Source organism: Ruditapes philippinarum, unplaced genomic scaffold (genome assembly GCF_026571515.1).
Source record: "Ruditapes philippinarum isolate M1 unplaced genomic scaffold, ASM2657151v2 ctg5170_1_1_1_1, whole genome shotgun sequence".
In the NCBI taxonomy this organism is placed as follows: domain Eukaryota; kingdom Metazoa; phylum Mollusca; class Bivalvia; order Venerida; family Veneridae; genus Ruditapes; species Ruditapes philippinarum.
In genome coordinates, this window is record NW_026854957.1 from 14,923 (window position 1) to 34,594 (window position 19,672).

The following is a 19,672-nucleotide window of genomic DNA, read 5'->3' on the forward strand; positions in this document are numbered from 1 at the left end:
TTTTCTTTTTGTATTACACACTACCATGTCGGATTTCCATGATAAGTTCACCATACCATTGTCTTATGCAACTGTCTCACTTTTTTATAATAAATGCTAGAACTGAGTCTAGGAATCTCTTACCAATCTGTTAATGAAAATGTTTGTCATGAACAGTAACTATATCTTGTAAGGTTACGTTATGAACAGATTATTTAGCAAATACAACATTCCACATGGCACTATTAGATTAACGTATGCCATACTTTTATATTAAGACTTTTGTTTGTTAATTGTCAACATTTGAACAAAAGACAACTATTGTATATTTGTATGAACATTTTACAAATTCTAAGTTGGTGAAATTTTGTTATTGCAAAACACGTGTCAAAATATTACAACTTTTTGCGTAGTATAAACATTGCTTTCGATTTGAGAATTTTTATGTATTGTACCATATTTCACAAATTTTAATACAAGTATCATTCATCATACAGTCATTGCTAAACCTCTTTCATATACATGTATTTGACATGAAATGTCAATATTTGACATATAATGTCATAATTGTCTACTGCTACTAAACAATATAGTTTAATCTCAGCGTGTTTTTGTCTCTCAATTTTTCCTGTTTGCCTGATGCATTATTTTCACAAAAAGCTACATATACTTGAATGAATATTTACAACAATGAATTATCACAGCGATGCTCCGCATGATAAACACACCCTGCCTCCGCATGATAAACACACCCTGCCTCCGCATGATAAACACACCCTGCCTCCGCATGATAAACACGCACGGCCATTCCATTTATGGTCCTTTAAATGCTATATGCAACTTTCTGACATGTCAACAGGTTCCATTTGATTCATTACCAAAGTATACCATGAAATTTTCAATGTAATTTTGGTCCAATCAGTTTAAATCCATTCTAACCAGTTTCTGTATTGTATTTCGTTATCACTCCTTTACTTCAGATCCGTATCAATCGTGTTTCTATCCAGGAACACTTCATTTTTTCTTTAACAACAATTGTTCAAATCCGTAATTAAATTAGCTGCCATTCGAACTGATTTATCATCTATTTGTCGAATATCTTATCCTTTAATTACATTATATCTCCATTGATATCACTCTTGTACAGTGCATATCATTTACTGTCAACATCAATAAACTTCCTGGTCCTTTAAATCAAATTTTTATTTGAAACGTATCTATCTACAATTTCCATTTCTTGCAGTTATTCGTCATGAATGTCACTTTTTGTGTTTACATCCAAATTTCAATAAATTTTTCTTTATGATCCAAAGGTTTACATTTTCTTTTGCTTAATCACTTTTTGTTTTACTTTTATCACCTTAAGGCTTTTGTCCAATCGTAATGATCTGTGAGAAAAGCTATGATACAGAAAAACACAGTTATGTTTACTGAAGCACCAATTGTTGTTGCGGAAGACACTTGTTGTTTTTGAGTTGTTGTTGGCGGTGTTGTTGTATGTTGGTATGGTGTCGATACGAACATTCTATCTACAACATGAATGACGCCATTTGTTGCTAGAATATTTGGACGAACTATTTTCGCTTCAACCTTTTCCCATCTGAGGTAGAACGCTGAAATATAGCAGTGATGATTCAGTAACCCTTTTATTGCCAATAATTATCAAGGGGTAAAATGCATAAAAAATTACTGTCCTTAAAATAATAATTTTATTCATTTTTATATTCAGGCCTAAAAATGCGCATAACAACTGCTAAACAATTTGAATAATTATATGATGAACTATTTATAACACGTTTGTAGAGAAAAAAAAATAGCACTTTTTTCTTTAAATCAAGCAAACCAAATATCCATTAGATATATACTAAACATTTGTTTCAGATGACAACAATTTTGGTAACAACTAACCATCTGTCTTTGAAATGACGGATATATTTCTGTCATACGCATGTCTTGTGTATCCACCTGCCATTATGTCACGGTAGTCAATCTGTTGCCCTATCACAGTGTGTCTGTGGACAATCTAGAGATATGAAAAACAGTAGAACGTTACAGTTTACTTTAGCAATTTAGTTATAATTTATGACAATGAAGGCTAAAATCTAACACAAATAACTAACACAAAAAGTCAATACACAAATCGCTTACTATGGTATGACAGCTCGGTCACTTTATGTCCCTTTGCTTGTTGATTTAAACATCACAGCAATATGCATTATACAATATAATTTGAAATTAAATGTAATAATATAATAATAATAATAAAGACTTTATTTAAAGAGGCAACAAAGTTGGGCATGCCGCAGTCTTCCCTATGAGCCTCTTTAATGCTATTCTAATGTATATAAGAGATCAACATTTCTTTAATTGAAACAAAATTACTGACCTCCATCCTTTCATCAAAGGTGAGATTTTTATTGATGTATTCAATATCATTAAGTGTTAGATACTGGAACGAATCATCATCCGGAACGAAGACGGTAAATACTGTATTCTTTGACGTCAGGTCGATACTAGCATTGCTTGGAATCAACTTTAACAATTGATCTGTTCCAATTCTAAAAAACACGTACTTTTGTGTATTCATATTTCAGAACAGGTACAAAAATGTAAACGATAAATGCATTTCATAATTAGAGTTGCTATCGAGTGAACTGGCACTGAGACGGTAACAAATGATTAATCAAAATCGCATAGCATAAATAACAGTTGGTCTCACTGGAAAGTCTAAAGTCTAAAGTCACCAATATTGGATCATATGACATAATTTGTTGGTTACATTTTAGCTCTTTTATATAGAAATTCCTTAAATTACTTAAAGATGGTTGTTTGAAATTATAAGATATACAAGACCACTGCACATATTCGACATTGTTAGGGTTACCAATATAAGAAAAAAACCAGAAAGGAAGCAGGGATCGCAGCATGCATACCTATATGCATCTATAAACTTAAAATACATAATTATTTGGTGTGTGGCTGCATCTGTAAATAAACTGTCCAAATATCTGTCCAAATGTTATTCAAAAATCTTAACTCAATACTTATTTAATCAATATACACTTTCAGCATAAGTTTTAATAGACATGTTATTTTATAATCGTTAAGATATCGTTTAGTAAGTTTACTTACCCTATTTTCGGCTGTTGTTGTAATTCGGCTAATGTATTATATAGAGGATAATTTAGGAATCCATTGATGGTATAGATTATACCATTGCTACATGCATATCCATCAAAAACAAGGTCAAATTTTTGTACAAGGTTTGTATAGCCTGTATCCACAGACACCAGCTCTGTAACAATAAAATGACAAGAGTTATAACAATTTACAGCTTAATCAATTAATTAACTAATTTGTTTATGTATTTATTTATTTATTTATTTATGTATGCTTAACAAACCATCTTTAAAATCTTATTAACACATATTTGTCCTTTAAATAAAAGACAAAAATCATTTCTGAGGGATGATATTCCTTTTACAAAAGTAATGCATAACACTGCTTTGATTTTAAAGTTAATTACCCTAATGAATTACAAATATATAAGTTTTGTACATCTGTTTCTGTAAACTTAATAAGCTTTGGTAAGCTTAGGGTTTGCTCCGTTACCTACAGTTATGCTAGTACGATTTGCACCACTGACGAGCCCTCCCATTACGACTGACTCCTCCCATAATGACACGCCCCAATTAAGTTAAGAATTTCCCTCATTAATGCATGAATACTTACCAGATCTGTTTGATGTATCAAGGTCTATAAACGTGAACGTGTTATCATATCTGTTCTCGGTGAGATACATTCTACTTGAACGGAAAACATATTCCATAAACCCTTGATTTAACGTAGATGCCGGGATCATGTGACTTTCATAAAGCTGAAATAAGATATTGGCAGTCTATATAAATATGTGTATAATATATATTGCACTACTGAAAACCATTATGCATAACTTTGTGTAATTTCCATTATTGCGCTATCATTACTGTAGAATATTATGTACAAAACTGAAATAAGATCGTTTTATCACAAAAAAAGTGTTTTTCACTTACATCTAAGTCAATAAAGTCCTTCTTTCAACCATTTCAAAACTATATAGATGCTATAGCAACATATCTATTCATAACTAGCCTCTTCGTACTAATGAATGGAATACACAATAACAAGTTCAATAAATGAACTCTAAACAATTGTATTAATTTATTATAAATTATTTTGTTTTAGCTTGTTTTGATAGAAATGTTAAAATAAATGATTGGGTGTCTCTTTTTGCATTACGTTTGTCATGTCTGTATGTCGTTTAAAAATGTATAAAAACATGTACCCCAGTGGCATTTAAATGTGTTAATCTACTTTCTCATTTTAAATAATGATATATTTTCAAATTTAAATCGTTTTTGCAGCCACTACTTTCATGGTGAAATCATATACATTTTAATTATTATCATTACAATATTAAAACAGGATATTGTAAATGAAGACACTGGCACGTATGCCACGACAGTTGGTTCGGAATACTTCTATATGTTGTATGAAGTTAAAGTTTCAGCCTTCAACGAGTTAGGTGACGGCCCTGTATCACCTGAAGGTGTTTACATCTACTCAGCCGAGGAAAGTATGAGCCTTATTTTGTTTAAATCTTTATAAAAAGAATTCTAACACGCTCTACACTATTCCCATATGAAACAGATAGGGCGATCAAGTGCATTATTGCACGATATCTGCACAGCATAAAAAGAATGCTTACACGTCAAATGACATCAGCAAGCCAAATTACGTCAGGAAAATTACTTATACATTTACAAGTATCAATTTTCTTTTTTTAAGGACATGTTAGAATGGAAATAGATATTTTTTGCATTATAGTATAATAATGCACAATGTATCGTTTTAATGCTTTGCAATTAATCACAAAGGCATGTCGGCTTTCGTGATTAAATTTTCAGCGCATTTGAATTGGACAGTACATTATTCTACAACAATGCACTCGCAATTTCCTATTTAGAATCTACTTCGTTCATATGTTTAATATAATACTATGATTACAATAATAACTGGCGTGATATGTTGATACAATTATCCTTCTTTAATAATGGTATTGTATATTTGATTTCAAACAAGATAACCTTTATTTGCCAGTAAAAGTTATCTCTTAATATCTTATTTAAACCGTGTTCTTTAAAGTCTGTTTTTCATATATACATTGTAGATATAGTGCTAATATTTCATTTAATCATGTGATTTAGCTGACCAAAGTGATCAAATACGTGCACACTTAAATAAGATGTATCAACACTTTAAAACAGAAATATAAACTGGAAGGTGTTTTGTGATTCATAGTCGTTATATGTAACAACAATGTGTCAAGCATGTCAGGTTTTAAAAGAGATTTCATAACTAATTAAGTATACTGCATACTTGTTGTCTGAATCTAAACTAAAAGATAATTTAGAAATTTGTAGCATTTACGTTATGAAAATAAAATATACGTGTCCAATGTCCTGCAGTGTTTAAAAAATGATATGTGACATTTCTATGAAAAGTGGATTAGATATATTTATTAAATGTAAGATGGGTTTTTGTTTACATGTTGCCCAATTATTCACAGTGCCAATAGGAGTTGCAAGAAACGTGTATGCATTTGCCCACAACTGTACGGCATTAGAGGTCACGTGGGATGTTATACCAAACGACAGGGAACATATGAGAGGGAAGCTTCTCGGATGTCAAGTAATGTTTATGTGTTGATTAATTTGTATTCTCTTTAAATAAGTTCGTTGCATGCCCCGTTGCGTCCCTTATCGGTGGTCCTGTGTATTGTTTGGCTTCGTCCAATGAACTCTATCTCCCTTTTCTTGTTGGTATTTCTTTAATAACATTACACTTGACGCGGAGAAAAATTTATTTCATTCACGATTGTCAGATACAGTAAAGTTATAATCTTATTAATTTATTTTGAAAAAACCCCACATTTAACAGTTTGTGTTGGTCAATTTTATAGGATACTTCATATAACCAATATGTTTTGAATGATATGAGTTTACAAAATGTCGTTTACATTGAATTAATATTATATATTTCATTATATTCTATTTTGTCCTACTTGTACTTGTTATTGTCGTCATGAAATATTTGATGAAGCTATGGTGTTTAACTAGTATAATTTCATCAAAGGTGAACTACCAACTTCGGTTCGTAGACGGTGCTTCACTGGATGCAATAAGTTGGCGAGGAGAGACATCCTCTGGTATAGTGATAGGTTTGGATCCCTATACATGGTATACAGTTGACGTACAACTTCTCACGACGGCAGGGATGGGTCCGAGAGGAGAGGTTTATCATGCTCATACACATAAAGAAGGTGTATAGTCTTTGCTTCATGTACACCAAACTGTTAATAATGTCGTTAATTTCGTTAAAAGAATCTTTCTGATATTTTGTATGGTCCATCCTGTATTTCAAGTAGTTTCTTTTAGCCATAATATAGAAGTAACTATATACATAACATTTACTTGTTCCTAATAATATATACTGTTGCACTAATTATTGCTGTATGTTTATCTGCAATACAATGTTTCTGAAGTTATCTAGCATGCTTAGGAAACCTCGGTGGCTTTACTCAGGTGCCGGTTGTGCCTGAAATAGAGCATAGAGGGGCATATGAAGCCTTCCTCTACCAGTAAAGCTGCAAAGTTGCCATATGACCTATACTGTTTTTGTGCGACGTAAAACCCAACCAAAAAAGTTTCTGATACCTGCAATGCATACATAAGTAACTGAAAAAATGTATATGAGACTGACCCTACTGACAGTGTTAATTTTGATTTGGTATGTACTTGTACTTGGAATGTCAAAGACGGATAAACAGAGGAATAATATCAAAACGTTTATATTACAGCCCCTATTTTATATCCTACTGAAATCCATGTGTACTCTCACACGTCCCAGAGTGTTAGAATTATCTGGTGAGGTGTAAGTACCACAAGTAAAGAAGAAAATCTCGAGGGATACAAGGTACATTACTATATATCTAAACGATTAAAAAGACATTTAGACATGCCGCCTAAAGAATAAAGTTAACCTTTGTAAAAAGATATGTTTTAAAAATTTAGTAATGTTGTAAGGTACTTAATCTACCTTTTAAAGTTGACGCATATTTTGATAAACTTTATGCATTAGCCATCAATGCAGACAGAACATCTTTAATAATATAATTTGAAGCATGAACAGATAAGAATACAATACTCCATACCACCAGGCTAAGGTCTAGAATGTGAATTCAATGGCTGATGAAACGATTTATTAACTTCCTATTTATATAATCGTGACTAACCTGATATCATGTTCATAAAAATGGAATGGTAATGATCAAAATTTATATTTCAACATTTCTCCATAAACATTAAGTGTTATGTGTAAGATAACAGTATCATAAAGTACACGTTAGATGTTTTTTTATATCAAATCATTAAAAAAATCTTAAATGTTAATACAGATCCGTTTCTGGCCGACAACGGACGATGTTCGTTCGGCAAAAGATGTTATAACAGAAAGGGATGATTCTGAAGCTATTATTCAAGGAATACAAAAAGACATTGTATATGAATGCAGGGTTTTAGGTTTTAGTCGAGGTGGAGATGGGAAACACAGCTATTCTGTTTATTTTACATTAGGTGAGTTATTTTTAAAACCACTTGTTGACCAGTAACAATGACCTTGGGTTCATACAAAGTTTGTAATGATTGACTTTTCTAAACGAAACGTTTAGACGAGCTTAATACTTGTTGAAAACAGATAGGACATTTTTATCATAAAATAGGTCCTTGATATTTATCAACATATCCTGAACCGAGGAAAACGACAACTTGAATCATACTTTCACTTTTATAACATGTCAACATTGTCTGTTTATGAAGCTTCCGTATTATTCTGTGGTCGATAAGTTTCTCAAAGGGTAACTAGAAAAGAATTCCTACATCTCTTGAATTGTTTACTGAGTATTTAAACAAATACATACATTTAATTTGATATTTCATGACAATGTATCACATAAATAGTACAATACTATGGAAGCGTCGTAGTGCCAAACCTGAAATATTTTTATCTCTTAATAAGTAGATACTAAGTTATAATTAGTCGATAATATGTCATAATTAGTAGATAGTAAGTACTAATTATTAGATAGTAAGTTATAATTAGTCGATAATATGTCATAATTAGTAGATAGTAAGTACTAATTATTAGATAGTAAGTGATAATTAGTAAATAGTAAGTACTAATTAGTAGATAGTAAGTGCTAATTAGTAGATAGTAAGTTATAATTAGTAGATACTAAGTCATAATTAGTTGATAGTAAGTACTAATTATTAGATAGTAAGTTATAATTAGTAGATACTAAGTCATAATTAGTTGATAGTAAGTACTAATTATTAGATAGTAAGTTATAATTAGTAGATAGTAAGTACTAATTAGTACATATTTAGTAATAATTATTAGATAGTTAGTACTAATAAGTAAATGCTAAGTCATAATTAGTAGATACTAAGTCATAAATAGTAGATAGTAAGTGCTAATTAGTAGATAGTAAGTTATAATTAGTAGATACTAAGTCATAATTAGTTGATAGTAAGTACTAATTATTAGATAGTAAGTTATAATTAGTAGATACTAAGTCATAATTAGTTGATAGTAAGTACTAATTATTATGACTTAGTATCTACTAATTAGCACTTACTATCTAATAATTAGCACTTACTATCTACTAATTATGACTTAGTATCTACTAATTAGTACTTACAATATATACTAATTATGACATAGTATCTATTAATTAGTACTTACTATCTACTAATTATGACTTATTATGTTCTAATTAGTACTTACTATCTACTAATTATGACTTATTATCTACTAATTAGTACTTACTATATACTAATTATGACATAGTATCTATTAATTAGTACTTACTATCTACTAATTATGACTTATTATCTACTAATTAGTACTTACTATATACTAATTATGACATAGTATCTATTAATTAGTACTTACTATCTACTAATTATGACTTAGTATCTACTAATTAGCACTTACTATCTAATAATTAGCACTTACTATCTACTAATTATGACTTAGTATCTACTAATTAGCACTTACTATCTCCTAATTAGTATTTACTGTCTACTAATTATGACTTAGCATCTACTAATTAGCACTTACTATCTACTAATTAGCACTTACTTTCTACTAATTAGCACTTACTTTCTACTAATTAGCACTTACTATCTACTAATTATGACATAAAAACATTTCAGGTTTGGCACTAGGACGCTTCCATACTATACAGACAAGAATTTGATATTTACTTAGATATATATTTGTTAATTATATTTTCAGGAGGGCTTGTGGCATTCGATCCGTCGTCGTCAGAAATTTTGGCTTCAGCAAATATGTTTTATCCGTCATATGTTAAATGTTTCATTGCACTGATGTTCGTTTCTTTGCTTCGTTATTTAGTCTGATAATGCAATTTGATTTCATTAGATCATGTCGCCTACAACCATATTCCCATTTTACCATTTCGTTTTTTCTGTTTGTTCACTTGTATTTTTCTAAATCATATTTTGTCGCCAATATGTAACATTATTGAATTGAGGTTGCCATACTTAGATGAAGAATAATTTCTATTTTTCCTCTTCTGGTAACGAATGTATTGAACAAAGCTCCAAAGCATATGTTATGCAAATTTAGATTAACATCATATTAGAACATGAGCATCATTACAATAATTGTTTTAAGATTTAATTGTTATTGCTGCATCCTTATAAAAAATTAGTTTATTTGCATTATTGAATTTAGGTGTAAAGTTTATAAAATAATATAGTTTAAAACATAAGTGTATGAATTTTGAAGTATACTTTTAACATACCTGAATAAATGGATTTTGATTGTAAAGTGAATGGAGCATTGACGGTATCATTATTATACAAGTACATCCCTAATTAAAATAGCAGCATAATATTTTGTTCCGGATCATTTTATTGCATTTAAGTACAATATTCATGTGAGACATTCTATATTACAACTTGTTCAATAATGCACCATAAGATTTTGTTACAGTATAATTTTGTTTTTATTACTTTTATAAAAATTGTCTTCAAGATATATTTTTATCTGCCTAAAGTAACGTTAATTAGAATAAAACAAGTGCAACGCACATGCTAGGTAAAACATACTGTCAGGTGAACTTTAACTTTTTATTCATCTAATAGTTCAATAATAAAGAAATAAATGAACACATTGGACATTATTCTGTCAGTCAACAATTTTACATAAAATACATAATTATATCATAACATCCAAACATTAACATCTTGTAATAAAAACATCTAACTTCAAAGAATATCTGTCAAACGTATACTATACATAAACATAACTGTCTTCCAGTCAAACAATATCGCGTGGGACAGAGTTATATTGAAATACCAATATACAAGTTAATCTATATACATTATTAAAACCGTTCATATGAATAATTCAAAAGTATCTGAATTGAATATTACCCGTGAGTTTATGGTATTGCTTTGAAGTTACAAACAGTTTATTTTTGTATTACACACTATCATGTCGGATTTCCAAGATAAGTTCACCACACCATTGTCTTGTGCAACTGTCTCACTTTTTTTATAATAAATGCTAGAGCTGAAAGTCTCAGCATCTCTTACCAATCTGTTAATGAAAATATTTGTCATGAACAGTAACTATACATTGGCTATCTAATCAACATATTCTTCAGCAAGTACACCATGTTACGAGCCCCTAATAGTTAAACGAGTTTCTAATAGTTAAACGTATGTCATACTGTTCACTATAAAGACTTTTGTTTGTTAATTGTCAACATTTGAACATAAGACGATTATTGTATATTTGTATGAACATTTTACAAATTCTAAGTTTGTGAAATTTTGTTATTGCAAAACACGTGTTACAAAACATTACAACTTTTTTGCGTAGTATGAACATTGCTTTTGATTTGAGAATTTTTATGTATTGAACCATATTTCACAAATTTTAATACATGTATCATTCATCATACAGTCATTGCTAAAACACTTTCATATACATGTATTTGACATGAAATGTCAATATTTGACATATAATGTCATAATTGTCTACTGCTACTAAACAATATAGTTTAATCTCAGCGTGTTTTTGTCTCTCATTTATTCCTGTTGGCCTGATTCATTATTTCCACAAAAAGCTACATATACATGTACTTGAATGAATATTTACAACAATGAATTATCACAGCGATGCTCCGCATGATAAACACACCCTGCCTCCGCATGATAAACACACCCTGCCTCCGCATGATAAACACACCCTGCCTCCGCATGATAAACACACCCTGCCTCCGCATGATAAACACGCACGGTCATTCCATTTATGGTCCTTTAAATGCTATATGCAACTTTCAGTCATTTCAACAGGTTCCATTTGATTCATTACCAAAGTATACCATGAAATTTTCAATGTAATTTTGTTAAAATCCATTCTAACCAGGGTCTTTATTGTATGTCGTTATCACATCTTTACTTCAGATCCGTATCAATCGTGTTTCTATCCAGGAACACTTTATTTTTCTTTAACAACAATTGTTCAAATTCGTAATTAAATTAGCTGCCATTCGAACTGATTTATCATCTATTTGTCGAATATCTTATCCTTTAATTACATTATATCACCATTGATATCACTCTTGTACAGTGCACATCATTTACTGTCAACATCAATTAACTTCCTGGTCCTTTTCAACAATTTTTTATTTGAAACGTATCTATCTACAATTTCCATTTCTTGCATTTATTCGTCATGAATGTCACTTTCTGTGTTTACATCCAAATTTCAATAAATTTTTCTTTATGATCCAAAGGTTTACATTTTCTTTTGCTTAATCACTTTTTGTTTTACTTTTATCACCTTAAGGTTTTTGTCCAATCGTAATGATCTGTGAGAAAAGCTATGATACAGAAAAACACAGTTATGTTTAGTGAAGCACCAATTGTTGTTGCGGAAGACACTTGTTGTTTTTGAGTTGTTGTTGGCGGTGTTGTTGTATGTTGGTATGGTGTCGATACGAACATTCTATCTACAACATGAATGACGCCATTTGTTGCTAGAATATTTGGACGAACTATTTTCGCTTCAACCTTTTCCCATCTGAGGTAGAACGCTGAAATATAGCAGTGATGATTTAGTAAACCTTTTATTGCAAATAATTATCATAAAAAATTACTGTCCTTAAAATAATAATTTTATTCATTTTTATATTCAGACCTTAAAATTCGCATAACAACTGTTATTAAACACTTTAAATAATTATATGAAACTATTTGTAACACGTTTTTACAGAAAAAAATAGCACTTTTTTCTTTAAATCAAGCAAAACAAATATCCATTAGATATATACTAAACATGACAACAATTTGGATAACAACTAACCATCTGTCTTTGAAATGACGGATATATTTCTGTCATACGCATGTCTTGTGTATCCACCTGCCATTATGTCACGGTAGTCAATCTGTTGCCCTATCACAATGTGTCTGTGGACAATCTACAGATATGAAAAACAATAATACGTTACAGTTTACTTTAGCAATTTAGTTATAATTTATGACAATGAAGGCTAAAATCTAACATAAATAACTAACACTAAACGTCAATACACAAATCGCTTACTATGGTATGACAGCTCGGTCACTTTATGTCCCCTTGCTTGTTGATTTAAACATCACAGCAATATACATTATACAATATAATTTGAAGTTAAATGTAATAATAATAATAATAATAATAATAAAGACTTTATTAAAAGAGGCAACATAGTTGGGCATGCCGCAGTCTTCCCTATGAGCCTCTTTAATGCTATTCTAATGTATATAAGAGATCAACATTACTTTAATTTAAACGAAATAACTGACCTCCATCCTTTCATCAAAGGTGAGATTTTTATTGATGTATTCAATATCATTAAGTGTTAGATACTGGAACGAGTCATCATCCGGAACAAAGACGGTAAATACTGTATTCTTTGACGTCAAGTCGATACTTGCATTGCTTGGAATCAACTTTAGCAGTTGATCTGTTCCAATTCTAAAATATAAAACGTATACTTATATTAATATATCAGACCATGTACAAAATGTAATCGATAAATGCATTTCATAATTAGACGTGCTATCGAAAGAACTGGCACGAAGATGGTTACAAAAATGATCAAAATCTATAAATAATCAAAATCTCATAGCATAAATAACAGTTGGTCTCACTGGAAGATAGCTGCTATAACAACAGACTAAAGTCACCAATATTGGATCATATGACATAATTTGTTGGTTACATTTTAGCTCTTTTATATAGAAATTCCTTAAATTACTTAAAGATGGTTGTTTGAAATTATAAGATATACAAGACCACTGCACATATTCGACATTGTTAGAGTTACCAATATAAGAAAAAAAAACAGAAAGGAGGCAGGGATCGCAGCATGCATACCTATATGCATCTATAAACTTAAAATACATATTTGGTGTGTGGCTGCATCTGTAAATAAACTGTCCAAATAACTGTCCAGAAGTTATTCAAAAATCTTAACTCAATACTTATTTAATCAATATACACTTTCAGCATAAGTTTTAATAGACATGTTATTTTATAATCGTTAAGATAAAACTGATATTGTTTAGGAAGTTTACTTACCCTATTTTTGGCTGTTGTTGTAATTCAGCTAATGTATTATATAGAGGATAATTTAGGAATCCATTGATGGTATAGATTATACCATTGCTACATGCATATCCATCAAAAACAAGGTCAAACTTTTGTACAAGGTTTGTATAGCCTGTATCCACAGACACCAGCTCTGTAACAATAAAATGACAAGAGTTAAAACAATTTACAGCTTAATTAATTAATTAACTAATTTGTTTATTTATTTATTTATTTATTTATTATACTAAAACAATGTTATCATTATCATCTGTCAAACACTTTTCCGAAAAAATACAGTATTTGCAATAGAGCTAAAGCATCTTTTGTTAAGAATAGTTATAGTGAATAATTATTTTATATGAAAATCAAAATACTTTTTTGTTTAACTCTATGCTACGTTTTTACCATCAGTCATACGTCCTTCCAATGAAAAGCGTATGTATGCTTAACAAACCATCTTTAAAATCTTATTGACACATATTTGTCCTTTAAATAAAAGACAAAAATCATTTATGAGGGATAATATTCCTTTTACAAAAGTAATGCATAACACTGCTTTGATTTTAAAGTTAATTACCGTAATGAATTACAAATATATAAGTTTTGTACATCTGTTTCTGTAAACTTAATAAGCTTTGGTAAGCTTAGGGTTTGCTCCGTTACCTACAGTTATGCTAGTACGATTTGCAACACTGGCGACCCATCCCATTACGACTGACTCCTCCCATAATGACACGCCCCAATTAAGTTAAGAATTTCCCTCATTAATGCATGAATACTTACCAGATCTATTTGATGTATCAAGGTCTATAAACGTGAACGTGTTATTATATCTGTTCTCGGTGAGATACATTCTACTGGAACGGAAAACATATTCCATAAACCCTTGATTCAACGTTGATGCCGGGATCATATGACTTTCATAAAGCTGAAATAAGATATTGACAGTCTATATAAATATGTGTATAATATATATCAACGTGAAACACGCTCAAACTGCCAATTTGAATAAATATACCAAAGATAATGTCAAATCATTCCACACAAATTGACGTGAATATTTTGATATTTAAATATCACCCTAATAGCCCATCATCATTAACATGCTATTTCTGTGTTATATTTGCGGTCCGCTAGCAGAAAATTATCAATAACAACTTTTCAAAAATGATGTTTTTTTTCAAGATCAATAAGAGTACATTGTAATTGATTTTAAATCACAGAGCGTTTTAATGTTAAAGCGGACAACGTATGTAATGCATTTGTTCAAAAACAGATATTTCAATAAATGTAATCTATGAGTGTGTACAAATGTTTGATACAACTGATAAAGGTAAATGGATATGTAAACAGATTTTTACCTTACTAATAAGGATTTTTTAATTTAGTATCGGCAAATAACTTTAAAATATTTAAAACGCGATAGATAAATGAAATGTTAAAGGTAATAAATTGATAGAACGAACCTTTTTTATCAAGTGTGGTTCTGTTTCAATATGTAATCGATGATTTCCATTTAGGTTTTGTAGAAATGTTGTACTTGGTACAAACAATGTTTGATTGATGTTAAAAGTTGATGACCATGTTCGAAACTCGTCGACTTCTTGTACAAGGCCATAGAATTGTCTGAAATTTGAGAGAGATATATACCATGTAACTGCGGCCAATGTAAACCAATCACTTTAGCATATATGTCTTAAAATAGATTAAGAAGCATGCTAGACATGTTAATGCTGTGTAAGGTCTCAGGTACCCCTCAATACATTATATCAGGTACAAGTAGAACCATCGGCCTGTGTAAGCTTAAAAGATAGATTCACATGACAAAATCCAAAACCCATATCGACTTCCAACCTGCCGTTCAAACCGCTGGACTTTGAACTGAATATGATCAGGCTATTGGAAATCTACTTCAGTGTTATATACGTTCAATTAAAACTAGGAGTATGTTCATACCTCAACTGCTATAGTTGGAGTATGTTCACAATAATACGGATACAGTAGTAGTAGATTGTCAACATTGATATTGTACCAGCACAGCTGTATAATCTAAATTACCGGTATATGAAATGTTATGTGAAAATAATGTATTTATTGTTTGAACTTTATTCTTTCACTGGACAAATATGTGTGTTTATTTAATTTTACCCATGAAATATGGTGCTATATCAGTCAAATATATTTCATATTTTTTAAAAATAAATATGAAATATAAATATGAAAGTGGGCGGAGTCAAAACTCATATTTATTTTAAGGGACTTCTTTCGCCGTTTTGTTTGAAAAATCTGATAAATACAAAACAACTTTTTCTTGAATATTGTTTTGAAAACTATCTAGCATGATAGAAAATGGTCTTACTAAGAAAATTAATCCGAATACCAATATCTTTAATTCAGTAATTAACGCTGTACAGACGTTTAAAGAGTTGTTTACATAACGTCACAATGTAGCGCCAAACAGCGCGTGCTTACGCATAAATTACTGCGCGCTGTACAATTGCAGTTGGTAGCAAGCAAGGGGTTTCGGTACCATTTTCTTTGATAATGAAATTAAATAAAAAGGTTATTTTTTCGTTTTTCGTGAAATATGGTATATATTTTCACTCAACATGATAAAATGCCACATATTTTCACTCGCCGTACCGGCTCGTGAAAATATGTGGCATTTCATTATGTTTCGTGAAAATATATTCCATATTTCACGAAAACGAAAAAATATCCTCTTAATATATGTAAAATGTATGGCAAAAACTGCACTGTTTACGTTAACAACATTTTGTGCCTGTTTGTCTACTAAAGTAGTAGTGTGTTCACACTTATACTGAGTGCCTTTACAATTAAACTGCTATAGGAGTTTTTTACATCTAAAATGCTTTAGTTGGAGAACATTCACACTTAAACTGCAATATAACAATATGTTCAAACTTACTTTAACTGTGGTGTTTTCTCCATCACTTCTTCAACAGTCCAGTAAGGAAAGTTTAACAATGTATCTACTACATGTATTATACCGTTCATACAACGTATATTACTCTCTATTATTCTTCCTCTTACATTATTACTAACTGCATGTACTGTAACAAAAAATGAATAATCTATCAAGAGTGCGTCATATTCTGTATGATATTGACCTAAAATGATTTCAAGTTGTTCAGTTCTAACAAAATACATCATTGGTTTTTCTAAATCAAGATATTTAACCTGACGTTTAAAATATTTCTTATGGATGATATAAATACAAATTTAGTATACATCGACATATTGCTTTCGCAAATTTTATAACAGAAGTTTCTTAGGGGTTATCACAGTTTAACCTTTACGCCATTAATTAATCAATACAAATACGAGCCATGCCATTTCCTCTTAAAAATACAATTTTAGTTTAATTAATGAAAACGTAAGATCGACATGATATAAAAGTTTTCATATCGAAGTATGTTCGTACCTTTGTCGTGTGATTTAATTAGAAACAAAGGGAGACCACTATGGGATGTAAGTCTTGTATAATTTCCGTAATCTTCCATGTAGAGTGCCGTACCAGGAATAACATGACTTTCTACAATCTGCAATGATTATTTACAATATTGTTTCATCAAATTTTCCTTCATGAATATCATTAAAATACATATACATTATAAAAATACACTCAATGAGTGTTGCTTTAATTTCCTGGTTAACATTAAAGGCCTCTTTATGCCTCAAAAAGAATAACTTTTTACCTTCTTCAGAAATGACAAACTTGAAATTTATAGCAATTAAATAATGATTTTAGAGCATGTTAGATTCTCATCATCAGAAAAAGGAGCATGGAATGTGATTTTTTAAGAGAACTAATTGCAAAAAGGCAACAGAAGCAAAAGATGGTTCAGATAAATGGCCAATGAGTATCTTTTTGGGAACTAGAATATGACAATTTATCGAGAAATAGAAAATTAAAGAATTTCGGAGGAATAATAGGCCTTTAAATGTAACATACTTTGGGACTTTTCTCCCCCATAACATTCACAGATAAGATTATGGTTCTACATGTTATCTAAAGTTATTTTAAGTAAGTAAATATTTACCACACGACTCCGCTTGCAAGTTTGTCAAAAAATGTGATTAAGCTCGCACGAGGCTCGTTTCATATGAATTGCTTTAACTCTTTTCATCACGTTTTATATTTAGAAAACAGATAACGAATAAGGTATGGTTCGAGTTTAAATGCGCAGTATTGTAATCACGAAAGCATACTTTATCATACTACATTGCAAAGCAAAATGTTTCGATTGTTGAATGCTTGTAAAAAAAGAATTGGTAGAAATATGTGCTTCTACATATTGTCATGACGTTGTTTGTGTCATTGACGTCACCTCTGACGTACAATCATCTGTATGCATTTTTATGCCACGCATATAGCGTGTAAATAATGCACTCAAATGCCGATAGAAAAAGTGTGTTAGAATAAAAGGCCACTCCTGTGATATCCTATATATACGAAATTACAACTTGTTATCAAGCACGCCTATGTGTGTGTTTAAAACAAGTGGGCGTCAAATTGACGTAATCAAATCTGTCGTTAGATTTCTGCTTTTACACAGACTAATGATTAAAATGAAAAAACGCGATGTTCCTGTAGTCCAATATCTAAATTTCTTCAAAAAATGCACGCTAATGAGATGAAAAGCATTCTTAATCAGTTTTATATGACAGCGGAATCGTGATGCACACAAATTACATTTTTTTCATTGAAAAATATCTAAATGTAAATTACAATAGTTGCTGTCATAAAGTAAGTCTAAAGTTTTGTTTTTGCTTGAATTTGAAATATGGGAAACAAATAATATATTGCATAATTAAATAATCAGGATATCAGCTAATGCTTAATGTATAAATAAAATATAAAATATGCATTTATCCATTGCTAATGTTGGCATTTCCGTGTTCACAAAACGTATTTAATGTATTATTTATACAGAAGATATGTATTTTAAAACATAAAACCTTTTAACAATGTCAAAAGTATAGACAGAATTCTTTAAAATTCTTTGCACATTCTGAAATTCTGGATATTGAATAAGTTTACATTCAATACTGCATTTATTAAACAATTAGAATTAAGTAAAGGTTAGTGTTTACAACATAAAATTGGTCAAGAACGGCTCAGCAACCAATTTCGTGTTTGAAATTATTTATATAAACAGACGATTGAGAATGATTAATAATAAACTAGCAATCTTATTGGGCAAAAAATAATTTCAATCACTAAATTATAGTGCATTATTTACACGAATTCCTGTGAAAATAAGACTGCTTATATATGAAGAAGAAAAAAAACTTTTTCATTAACGCGCTTATGATGAAACGCTACTGTAACATTTGAATAATGCAAATGACGTCACGTATTTATAAAAGTTTTTTAACAAACGGAGTTGCAAAAGTGGCACTGATATGTGATAAATGTATTTATTATATTTACTCATGTTTGCACTTACTATTAATAATAAATATATACAAATAAATGAGAATCAAGCTGAAAGTATGAACCAGTCTGCGAGAAAATGGCTTTAATAATAATAACAACCATTTCCCTGAATTGACTAGTAATAGTACAAACCGATTGCAAAAGGCCTTGAGTTTCGCTCAGTATTTTCGCTCTATGCGTGGGCATATATGTAAATGCGTCGTCACTTGGGACAAACATAGTATAGTGCGTAGATACATCTTTCAATTCACTTTGTAATTTTGGGAAAGCGCCCATAAGTCCAGAAACAACACTGAAAAAAGAGACAAAAGGCAAGCTACGGAAATAGATATTTTAACGAGAAAAAAAATCATCACAACATCTTAACCATATTCACCAGCATATGTGTTAAAATAATAAATATTGAAACGAAATGTAACAAGCTAAAAACATGATTGCCAAAATATCATAACTGAT

The 19,672-nt window shown here is 30.3% G+C and overlaps 1 protein-coding gene across 6 annotated transcripts in view; it reads right to left on the reverse strand.

Annotated features, from left to right (window-relative positions):
• Positions 1-10: 10 nt before the first annotated feature.
• Positions 11-19,672, reverse strand: part of LOC132741599 (uncharacterized) — a 76,358-nt gene continuing 56,696 nt past the window's right edge. For 4 of the 6 annotated variants that reach the window (XM_060729809.1, XM_060729807.1, XM_060729803.1 and 1 more), the window contains exons 15-23: positions 19,349-19,508; positions 17,198-17,315; positions 16,682-16,826; positions 15,219-15,378; positions 14,536-14,680; positions 13,741-13,903; positions 12,963-13,134; positions 12,481-12,595; positions 11,527-12,211 (exon numbers count right to left, since the gene is read on the reverse strand). In XM_060729809.1, the coding sequence (XP_060585792.1) occupies positions 11,955-12,211; positions 12,481-12,595; positions 12,963-13,134; positions 13,741-13,903; positions 14,536-14,680; positions 15,219-15,378; positions 16,682-16,826; positions 17,198-17,315; positions 19,349-19,508 (1,435 nt within the window). In that variant the 3' untranslated portion in view covers positions 11,527-11,954. Of the gene's footprint in view, positions 1,593-1,887; positions 2,003-2,365; positions 2,538-3,111; positions 3,275-3,711; positions 3,857-11,526; positions 12,212-12,480; positions 12,596-12,962; positions 13,135-13,740; positions 13,904-14,535; positions 14,681-15,218; positions 15,379-16,681; positions 16,827-17,197; positions 17,316-19,348; positions 19,509-19,672 lie in introns of those variants that run through there. The other 2 variants (XM_060729805.1, XM_060729804.1) reach the window with 2 other exon arrangements.